Here is a 12,633-nt window from a genome sequence, read left to right as displayed (position 1 = left end):
TATTAGGGTGAGGTTCCGGTCAGGGAACTGGCTATGTAGGGCGGTGACCCTGTATTAGGGTGAGGTTCCGGGCAGGGCACTGGCTGTGTAGGGCGGTGACCCTGTATTAGGGTGAGGTTCCGGTCAGGGCACTGGCTATGTAGGGCGGTGACCCTGTATTAGGGTGAGGTTACGGTCAGGGCACTGGCTATGTAGGGCGGTGACCCTGTATTAGGGTGAGGTTACGGTCAGGGCACTGGCTATGTAGGGCGGTGACCCTGTATTAGGGTGAGGTTACGGGCAGGACACTGGCTGTGTAGGGCGGTGACCCTGTATTAGGGTGAGGTTACGGTCAGGGCACTGGCTATGTAGGGCGGTGACCCTGTATTAGGGTGAGGTTACGGGCAGGGCACTGGGTATGTAGGGCGGTGACCCTGTATTAGGGTGAGGTTACGGGCAGGGCACTGGGTATGTAGGGCGGTGACCCTGTATTAGGGTGAGGTTACGGGCAGGGCACTGGCTATGTAGGGCGGTGACCCTGTATTAGGGTGAGGTTCCGGTCAGGGCACTGGCTGTGTAGGGCGGTGACCCTGTATTAGGGTGAGGTTCCGGTCAGGGCACTGGCTGTGTAGGGCGGTGACCCTGTATTAGGGTGAGGTTACGGGCAGGGCACTGGCTATGTAGGGCGGTGACCCTGTATTAGGGTGAGGTTACGGTCAGGGCACTGGCTGTGTAGGGCGGTGACCCTGTATTAGGGTGAGGTTACGGTCAGGGCACTGGCTATGTAGGGCGGTGACCCTGTATTAGGGTGAGGTTACAGGCAGGGCACTGACTATGTAGGGCGGTGACCCTGTATTAGGGTGAGGTTACGGTCAGGGCACTGGCTATGTAGGGCGGTGACCCTGTATTAGGGTGAGGTTACAGGCAGGGCACTGGCTGTGTAGGGCGGTGACCCTGTATTAGGGTGAGGTTCCGGTCAGGGCACTGGCTGTGTAGGGCGGTGACCCTGTATTAGGGTGAGGTTCCGGTCAGGGCACTGGCTGTGTAGGGCGGTGACCCTGTATTAGGGTGAGGTTACGGTCAGGGCACTGGCTATGTAGGGCGGTGACCCTGTATTAGGGTGAGGTTACAGGCAGGGCACTGGCTGTGTAGGGCGGTGACCCTGTATTAGGGTGAGGTTCCGCTCAGGGCACTGGCTGTGTAGGGCGGTGACCCTGTATTAGGGTGAGGTTACGGGCAGGGCACTGGGTATGTAGGGCGGTGACCCTGTATTAGGGTGAGGATCCAGTCAGGGCACTGGCTATGTAGGGCGGTGACCCTGTATTAGGGTGAGGTTACGGGCAGGGCACTGGGTATGTAGGGCGGTGACCCTGTATTAGGGTGAGGTTACGGGCAGGGCACTGGCTATGTAGGGCGGTGACCCTGTATTAGGGTGAGGTTACGGGCAGGGCACTGGCTGTGTACGGCGGTGACCCTGTATTAGGGTGAGGTTACAGGCAGGGCACTGGCTGTGTAGGGCGGTGACCCTGTATTAGGGTGAGGTTCCGGTCAGGGCACTGGCTATGTAGGGCGGTGACCCTGTATTAGGGTGAGGTTACAGGCAGGGCACTGGCTGTGTAGGGCGGTGACCCTGTATTAGGGTGAGGTTCCGGTCAGGGCACTGGCTATGTAGGGCGGTGACCCTGTATTAGGGTGAGGTTACAGGCAGGGCACTGGCTATGTAGGGCGGTGACCCTGTATTAGGGTGAGGTTACAGGCAGGGCACTGGCTATGTAGGGCGGTGACCCTGTATTAGGGTGAGGTTACAGGCAGGGCACTGGCTATGTAGGGCGGTGACCCTGTATTAGGGTGAGGTTCCGGTCAGGGCACTGGCTGTGTAGGGCGGTGACCCTGTATTAGGGTGAGGTTACGGGCAGGGCACTGGCTATGTAGGGCGGTGACCCTGTATTAGGGTGAGGTTCCGGTCAGGGCACTGGCTGTGTAGGGCGGTGACCCTGTATTAGGGTGAGGTTCCGGTCAGGGCACTGGCTATGTAGGGAGGTGACCCTGTATTAGGGTGAGGTTCCGGTCAGGGCACTGGCTGTGTAGGGCGGTGACCCTGTATTAGGGTGAGGTTCCGGTCAGGGCACTGGCTGTGTAGGGCGGTGACCCTGTATTAGGGTGAGGTTACGGGCAGGGCACTGGCTGTGTAGGGCGGTGACCCTGTATTAGGGTGAGGTTCCGGTCAGGGCACTGGCTATGTAGGGAGGTGACCCTGTATTAGGGTGAGGTTCCGGTCAGGGCACTGGCTGTGTAGGGCGGTGACCCTGTATTAGGGTGAGGTTCCGGTCAGGGCACTGGCTGTGTAGGGCGGTGACCCTGTATTAGGGTGAGGTTCCGGTCAGGGCACTGGCTGTGTAGGGCGGTGACCCTGTATTAGGGTGAGGTTACGGGCAGGGCACTGGCTATGTAGGGCGGTGACCCTGTATTAGGGTGAGGTTATGGGCAGGGCACTGGCTGTGTAGGGCGGTGACCCTGTATTAGGCTTTGGGGTGATGTTAGTCCCTTCCCATGACTATCCTATAGGGACTGTCGTTATTCTCTAGATTTCACTCTCTTTTGGAATTTTCCTATCACGGATTGAAGTCGGGTCAGTGTGATTGGTGACTTCACTTGGGACCGCCGTGTCCGCTGTAAACTATTCGGTGGTCGGAGTTGTTCCATTGTCTTCTATGAGGTGACATGTCAGATGTGAGACTTTTTGATATATTTCTGTGTATACTTATATATATATGTGTGTAAACTTATAGAATTAAATGTTAAGTCTTAGATCTTGATTGCTCTTTTATTATTATAACCCCCCAGAAGAAGCTGGGAACCAGAGTATTACTCCTCCCCCCCCCCCCAAAAGGTGCCAGGAGCCATAGTACTCCCCCCCCCCCCCAAAAGGTGCTAGGAGCTGGAGGGCACACCGTAGCTTGTACGTACCCTCAAATTAATTTGCCTCTCATTAAACTACACAAGGAACACCAGTGACAACGACTGGAAGATTCTTTACCGCAGAGAGAGACCTCAGTGGCTGTGTGTCTCCATCGCCGGAGCTCCAGGGGCAGATGTCTCCGTGTTATGGTAACAGCACCAGCAACCTTCTCATAGGTGAGAATCTGGGCTTCAGCAGCTGGACGAGAGGGAGAGAATCGACCTCCAAGAACCAAGAAACCGCCCATCGTCAGAGGGGTGAGCGAGTGCAGAAGACGCCCATCTGACCAAACAAAACATAAACATGATATTAGTTGTGCGTCCACCTGAACCCCGACCTCCTGCCCTCTACACATATAACTGAGGGGATATGAGAAAAGTCTGCAGCACCTACAATACCTGGAATACATATGGCTGCCCTATCACCTGACCTCTATACATACAGTCCTATGAAAAAGTTTGGGCACCCCTATTAATCTTAATCATTTTTAGTTCTAAATATTTTGGTGTTTGCAGCAGCCATTTCAGTTTGATATATCTAATAACTGATGGACACAGTAATATTTCAGGATTGAAATGAGGTTTATTGTACTAACAGAAAATGTGCAATATGCATTACACCAAAATTTGACCGGTGCAAAAATATGGGCACCTCAACAGAAAAGTGACATTAATATTTAGTACATCCTCCTTTTGCAAAGATAACAGCCTCTAGTCGCTTCCTGTAGCTTTTAATCAGTTCCTGGATCCTGGATAAAGGGATTTTGGACAAACAATTCAAGTTCAGTTAAGTTAGATGGTGGCCGAGCATGGACAGTCCGCTTCCAATCATCCCACAGATGTTCAATGATATTCAGGTCTGGGGACTGGGATGGCCATTCCAGAACATTGTAATTGTTCCTCTGCATGAATGCCTGAGGATTTGGAGCGGTGTTTTGGATCATTGTCTTGCTGAAATATCCATCCCCGGCGTAACTTCAACTTCGTCACTGATTCTTGAACATTATTCTCAAGAATCTGCTGATACTGAGTGGAATCCATGCGACCCTCAACTTTAACAAGATTCCCGATGCCGGCATTGGCCACACAGCCCCAAAGCATGATGGAACCTCCACCAAATTTTACAGTGGGTAGCATGTGTTTTTCTTGGAATGCTGTTTCTTTTTGGACGCCATGCATAACGCCTTTTTTTTATAACCAAACAACTCAATCTTTGTTTCCAAAATGAAGCTGCCTTGTCCAAATGTGCTTTTTCATACCTCAGGCAACTCTATTTGTGGCGTACGTGCAGAAACGGCTTCTTTCTCATCACTCTCCCATACAGCTTCTATTTGTGCAAAGTGTGCTGTATTGTTACCGATGCACAGTGACACCATCTGCAGCAAGATGATGCTGCAGCTCTTTGGAGGTGTCTGTGGATTGTCCTTGACTGTTCTCACCATTCTTCTTCTCTGCCTTTCTGATATTTTTCTTGGCCTGCCACTTCTGGGCTTAACAAGAACTGTCCCTGTGCTCTTCCATTTCCTTACTATGTTCCTCACAGTGGAAACTGACAGGTTAAATCTCTGAGACAACGTTTTGTATCCTTCCCCTGAACAACTATGTTGAACAATCTTTGTTTTCAGATCATTTGAGAGTTGTTTTGAGTAGCCCATGATGCCACTCTTCAGAGGAGATTCAAATAGGAGAACAACTTGCAATTGGCCACCTTAAATACCTTTTCTTATGATTGGATACATCTGGTTATGAAGGTCAAAGCTCACTGAGGTTACAAAACCAATTTTGTGCTTCAGTAAGTCAGTAAAAAGAAGTTAGGAGTATTCAAATCAATAAAATGATAAGGGTGCCCATACTTTTGCACCGGTCAAATTTTGGTTTAATGCATATTGCACATTTTCTGTTAGTACAATAAACTTCATTTCAATCCTGAAATATTACTGTGTCCATCAGTTATTAGATATATCAAACTGAAATGGCTGTTGCAAACACCAAAATATTTAGAACAAAAAATGATTAAGATTAATAGGGGTGCCCAAACTTTTTCATAGGACTGTATAACTGAGGAGATATGAGAGAAGTCTGCAGCATGTACAATACCTGGAATACATATGGCTGCTATCACCTAACCTCTATACATATAACTGAGGGGTATGAGAGAAGTCTGCAGCATGCACAATACCTGAAATACATATGGCTGCTATCACCTGACCTCTATACACATAACTGAGGAGATATGAGAGAAGTCTGCAGCACCTACAATATCTGGAATACATATGGCTGCTATCACCCAACCTCTATGCATATAACTGAGGGGATATGAGAGAAGTCTGCAGCATGCACAATACCTGGAATACATATGGCTGCTATCACCTGACCTCTATACATATAACTGAGGGGATATGAGAGAAGTCTGCAGCATGTACAATACTTGGAATACATATGGCTGCTATCACCTGACCTCTATACATATTACTGAGGGGATATGAGAGAAGTCTGCAGCACCAATAATACCTGGAATACATATGGCTGCTATCACCTGACCTCTATACATATAACTGAGGAGATATGAGAGAAGTCTGCAGCATGCACAATACCTGGAATACATATAGCTGCTATCACCTGACCTCTATACATATAACTGAGGAGATATGAGAGAAGTCTGCAGCACCTACAATACCTGGAATACATATGGCTGCCCTATCACCTAACCTCTATACATATAACTGAGGAGATATGAGAGAAGTCTGCAGCATGTACAATACCTGGAATACATATGGCTGCCCTATCACCTGACCTCTATACATATAACTGAGAGGACATGAGAGAAGTCTGCAGCACCTACAATACCTGGAATACGTATGGCTGCCCTATCACCTGACCTCTATACATATAACTGAGGGGATATGAGAGAAGTCTGCAGCATGTACAATACCTGGAATACATATGGCTGCCCTATCACTTGACCTCTATACATATAACTAAGGAGATATGAGAGAAGTCTGCAGCACCTACAATACCTGGAATACATATGGCTGCAATCACCTGACCTCTATACATATAACTGAGGGGATATGAGAGAACTCTGCAGCATGTACAATACCTGGAATACATATAGCTGCCCTATCACCTGACCTCTATACATATAACTGAGGAGATATGAGAGAAGTCTGCAGCATGTACAATACTTGGAATACATACGGCTGCCCTATCACCTGACCTCTATACATATAACTGAGGGGATATGAGAGAAATCTGTACCATGTACAATACCTGGAATACATATGGCTGCTATCACCTAACCTCTATACATATAACTGAGGGGATATGAGAGAAGTCTGCAGCATGCACAATACCTGGAATACATATGGCTGCCCTATCACCTGACCTCTATACATATAACTAAGGGGATATGAGAGAAGTCTGCAGCACCTACAGTACCTGGAATACATATGGCTGCCCTATCACCTGATCTCTATACATATAACTGAGGGGATATGAGAGAAGTCTGCAGCACCTACAATACCTGGAATACATATGGCTGCCCTATCACCTGACCTCTATACATATAACTGAGGGGTATGAGAGAAGTTTGCAGCATGTACAATACCTGGAATACATATGGCTGCCCTATCACCTGACCTCTATACATATAACTGAGGGGATATGAGAGAAGTCTGCAGCATGTACAATACCTGGAATACATATCGCTGCTATCACCTGACCTCTATACATATAACTGAGGAGATATGAGAGAAGTCTGCAGCATGTACAATACCTGGAATACATATGGCTGCCCTATCACCTGACCTCTATACATATAACTGAGGAGATATGAGAGAAGTCTGCAGCATGTACAATACCTGGAATACATATGGCTGCCCTATCACCTGACCTCTATACATATAACTGAGGAGATATGAGAGAAGTCTGCAGCATGTACAATACCTGGAATACATATGGCTGCCCTATCACCTGACCTCTATACATATAACTAAGGAGATATGAGAGAAGTCTGCAGCACCTACAATACCTGGAATACATATGGCTGCAATCACCTGACCTCTATACATATAACTGAGGAGATATGAGAGAAGTCTGCAGCATGTACAATACCTGGAATACATATGGCTGCTATCACCTGACCTCTATACATATAACTGAGGAGATATGAGAGAAGTCTGCAGCACCTACAATACCTGGAATACATATGGCTGCCCTATCACCTGACCTCTATACATATAACTGAGGAGATATGAGAGAAGTCTGCAGCATGTACAATACCTGGAATACATATGGCTGCCCTATCACCTGACCTCTATACATATAACTGAGGGGATATGAGAGAAGTCTGCAGCATGTACAATACCTGGAATACATATGGCTGCCCTATCACCTGACCTCTATACATATAACTGAGGAGATATGAGAGAAGTCTGCAGCACCTACAATACATGGAATACATATGGCTGCTATAACCTGACCTCTATACATATAACTGAGGAGATATGAGAGAAGTCTGCAGCATGTACAATACCTGGAATACATATGGCTGCCCTATCACCTGACCTCTATACATATAACTGAGGAGATATGAGAGAAGTCTGCAGCATGTACAATACCTGGAATACATATGGCTGCTATCACCTGACCTCTATACATATAACTGAGGGGATATGAGAGAAGTCTGCAGCACCTACAATACCTGGAATACATATGGCTGCCCTATCACCTGACCTCTATACATATAACTAAGGAGATATGAGAGAAGTCTGCAGCATGTACAATACTTGGAATACATACGGCTGCCCTATCACCTGACCTCTATACATATAACTGAGGGGATATGAGAGAAGTCTGCAGCATGTACAATACCTGGAATACATATGGCTGCTATCACCTGACCTCTATACATATAACTGAGGGGATATGAGAGAAGTCTGCAGCATGTACAATACCTGGAATACATATGGCTGCCCTATCACCTGACCTCTATACATATAACTGAGGAGATATGAGAGAAGTCTGCAGCATGTACAATACCTGGAATACATATGGCTGCCCTATCACCTGACCTCTATACATATAACTGAGGAGATATGAGAGAAGTCTGCAGCATGTACAATACCTGGAATACATATGGCTGCTATCACCTGACCTCTATACATATAACTGAGGGGTATGAGAGAAGTCTGCAGCATGTACAATACCTGGAATACATATGGCTGCCCCATCACCTGACCTCTATACATATAACTGAGGAGATATGAGAGAAGTCTGCAGCATGTACAATACCTGGAATACATATGGCTGCCCTATCACCTGACCTCTATACATATAACTGAGGGGATATGAGAGAAGTCTGCAGCATGTAAAATACCTGGAATAAATATGGCTGCCCTATCACCTGACCTCTATACATATAACTGAAGGGATATGAGAGAAGTCTGCAGCATGTACAATACCTGGAATACATATGGCTGCCCTATCACCTGACCTCTATACATATAACTGAGGGGTATGAGAGAAGTCTGCAGCATGTACAATACCTGGAATACATATGGCTGCCCTATCACCTGACCTCTATACATATAACTGAGGGGATATGAGAGAAGTCTGCAGCACCTACAATACCTGGAATACATATGGCTGCCCCATCACCTGACCTCTATACATATAACTGAGGAGATATGAGAGAAGTCTGCAGCATGTACAATACTTGGAATACATATGGCTGCTATCACCTGACCTCTAAACATATAACTGAGGGGATATGAGAAAAGTCTGCAGCATGTACAATACCTGGAATACGTATGGCTGCCCTATCACCTGACCTCTATACATATAACTGAGGAGATATGAGAGAAGTCTGCAGCACCTACAATACCTGGAATACATATGGCTGCCCTATCACCTGACCTCTATACATATAACTGAGGGGATATGAGAGAAGTCTGCAGCATGTACAATACCTGGAATACATATGGCTGCCCTATCACCTGACCTCTATACATATAACTGAGGAGATATGAGAGAAGTCTGCAGCATGTACAATACCTGGAATACATATGGCTGCCCTATCACCTGACCTCTATACATATAACTGAGGGGATATGAGAGAAGTCTGCAGCACCTACAATACCTGGAATACATATGGCTGCCCCATCACCTGACCTCTATACATATAACTGAGGAGATATGAGAGAAGTCTGCAGCATGTACAATACCTGGAATACATATGGCTGCTATCACCTGACCTCTATACATATAACTGAGGAGATATGAGAGAAGTCTGCAGCATGTACAATACCTGGAATACATATGGCTGCTATCACCTGACCTCTATACATATAACTGAGGGGATATGAGAGAAGTCTGCAGCATGTACAATACCTGGAATACATATGGCTGCCCTATCACCTGACCTCTATACATATAACTGAGGAGATATGAGAGAAGTCTGCAGCATATACAATACTTGGAATACATATGGCTGCCCTATCACCTGACCTCTATACATATAACTGAGGGGATATGAGAGAAGTCTGCAGCATGTACAATACTTGGAATACATATGGCTGCCCTATCACCTGACCTCTATACATATAACTGAGGAGGTATGAGAGAAGTCTGCAGCATGTACAATACCTGGAATACATATGGCTGCCCTATCACCTGACCTCTATACATATAACTGAGGAGATATGAGAGAAGTCTGCAGCATGTACAATACCTGGAATACATATGGCTGCCCTATCACCTGACTTCTATACATATAACTGAGGAGATATGAGAGAAGTCTGCAGCATGTACAATACCTGGAATACATATGGCTGCTATCACCTGACCTCTATACATATAACTGAGGAGATATGAGAGAAGTCTGCAGCATGTACAATACCTGGAATACATATGGCTGCCCTATCACCTGACCTCTATACATATAACTGAGGAGATATGAGAGAAGTCTGCAGCATGTACAATACCTGGAATACATATGGCTGCCCTATCACCTGACCTCTATACATATAACTGAGGGGATATGAGAGAAGTCTGCAGCATGTACAATACCTGGAATACATATGGCTGCCCTATCACCTGACCTCTATACATATAACTGAGGGGATATGAGAGAAGTCTGCAGCATGTACAATACCTGGAATACATATGGCTGCCCCATCACCTGACCTCTATACATATAACTGAGGAGATATGAGAGAAGTCTGCAGCATGTATAATACCTGGAATACATATGGCTGCCCTATCACCTGACCTCTATACATATAACTGAGGGGATATGAGAGAAGTCTGCAGCACCTACAATACCTGGAATACATATGGCTGCCCCATCACCTGACCTCTATACATATAACTGAGGGGATATGAGAGAAGTCTGCAGCATGTACAATACTTGGAATACATATGGCTGCTATAACCTGACCTCTATACATATAACTGAGGAGATATGAGAGAAGTCTGCAGCATGTACAATACCTGGAATACATATGGCTGCCCTATCACCTGACCTCTATACATATAACTGAGGGGTATGAGAGAAGTCTGCAGCATGTACAATACCTGGAATACATATGGCTGCCCTATCACCTGACCTCTATACATATAACTGAGGAGATATGAGAGAAGTCTGCAGCATGTACAATACCTGGAATACATATGGCTGCTATTACCTGACCTCTATACATATAACTGAGAGGACATGAGAGAAGTCTGCAGCACCTACAATACCTGGAATACATATGGCTGCTATCACCTGACCTCTATACATATAACTGAGAGGACATGAGAGAAGTCTGCAGCATGTACAATACCTGGAATACATATGGCTGCCCTATCACCTGACCTCTATACATATAACTGAGGGGATATGAGAGAAGTCTGCAGCATGTACAATACCTGGAATACATATGGCTGCTATCACCTGACCTCTATACATATAACTGAGGAGATATGAGAGAAGTCTGCAGCATGTACAATACCTGGAATACATATGGCTGCCCTATCACTTGACCTCTATAAATATAACTGAGAGGACATGAGAGAAGTCTGCAGCACCTACAATACCTGGAATACGTATGGCTGCCCTATCACCTGACCTCTATACATATAACTGAGGGGTATGAGAGAAGTCTGCAGCATGTACAATACCTGGAATACATATGGCTGCCCTATCACCTGACCTCTATACATATAACTGAGGGGTATGAGAGAAGTCTGCAGCATGTACAATACCTGGAATACATATGGCTGCCCTATCACCTGACCTCTATACATATAACTGAGGAGATATGAGAGAAGTCTGCAGCATGTACAATACCTGGAATAAATATGGCTGCCCTATCACCTGACCTCTATACATATAACTGAGGGGATATGAGAGAAGTCTGCAGCATGTACAATACCTGGAATACATATGGCTGCCCTATCACCTGACCTCTATACATATAACTGAGGAGATATGAGAGAAGTCTGCAGCATGTACAATACTTGGAATACATATGGCTGCCCTATCACCTGACCTCTATACATATAACTGAGGAGATATGAGAGAAGTCTGCAGCATGTACAATACTTGGAATACATATGGCTGCCCTATCACCTAACCTCTATACATATAACTGAGGGGATATGAGAGAAGTCTGCAGCATGTACAATACCTGGAATACATATGGCTGCCCTATCACCTGACCTCTATACATATAACTGAGGGGATATGAGAGAAGTCTGCAGCATGTACAATACCTGGAATACATATGGCTGCCCTATCACCTGACCTCTATACATATAACTGAGGAGATATGAGAGAAGTCTGCAGCATGTACAATACCTGGAATACATATGGCTGCCCTATCACCTGACCTCTATACATATAACTGAAGGGATATGAGAGAAGTCTGCAGCATGTACAATACCTGGAATACATATGGCTGCCCTATCACCTGACCTCTATACATATAACTGAGGGGATATGAGAGAAGTCTGCAGCATGTACAATACCTGGAATACATATGGCTGCCCTATCACCTGACCTCTATACATATAACTGAGGAGATATGAGAGAAGTCTGCAGCATGTACAATACCTGGAATACATATGGCTGCTATCACCTGACCTCTATACATATAACTGAGGAGATATGAGAGAAGTCTGCAGCACCTACAATACCTGGAATACATATGGCTGCCCTATCACCTGACCTCTATACATATAACTGAGGAGATATGAGAGAAGTCTGCAGCATGTACAATACCTGGAATACATATGGCTGCCCTATCACCTGACCTCTATACATATAACTGAGGGGATATGAGAGAAGTCTGCAGCATGTACAATACCTGGAATACATATGGCTGCCCTATCACCTGACCTCTATACATATAACTGAGGAGATATGAGAGAAGTCTGCAGCACCTACAATACATGGAATACATATGGCTGCTATAACCTGACCTCTATACATATAACTGAGGAGATATGAGAGAAGTCTGCAGCATGTACAATACCTGGAATACATATGGCTGCCCTATCACCTGACCTCTATACATATAACTGAAGGGATATGAGAGAAGTCTGCAGCATGTACAATACCTGGAATACATATGGCTGCCCTATCACCTGACCTCTATACATATAACTGAGGGGATATGAGAGAAGTCTGCAGCATGTACAATACCTGGAATA

General features: G+C 45.8%; 1 protein-coding gene across 1 annotated transcript in view; it reads right to left on the bottom strand.

The window, feature by feature from the left end:
- LOC142187378 (tRNA wybutosine-synthesizing protein 4-like) overlaps positions 1-12,633 on the bottom strand; it is a gene marked incomplete at its 5' end in the record, with an annotated part of 132,732 nt that overhangs the window by 24,044 nt on the left and 96,055 nt on the right. Inside the window, one exon of the mRNA XM_075261583.1 lies at positions 3,017-3,220. Within this exon, the coding sequence (XP_075117684.1) occupies positions 3,017-3,220 (204 nt within the window). The remainder of the gene's footprint in view (positions 1-3,016; positions 3,221-12,633) is intronic.

This window comes from Leptodactylus fuscus, unplaced genomic scaffold, assembly GCF_031893055.1.
Source record: "Leptodactylus fuscus isolate aLepFus1 unplaced genomic scaffold, aLepFus1.hap2 HAP2_SCAFFOLD_218, whole genome shotgun sequence".
Lineage (NCBI taxonomy): Eukaryota > Metazoa > Chordata > Amphibia > Anura > Leptodactylidae > Leptodactylus > Leptodactylus fuscus.
The sequence above is the reverse complement of the archived record's forward strand: the minus strand, read 5'-3'. Positions and strand labels throughout refer to the sequence as shown.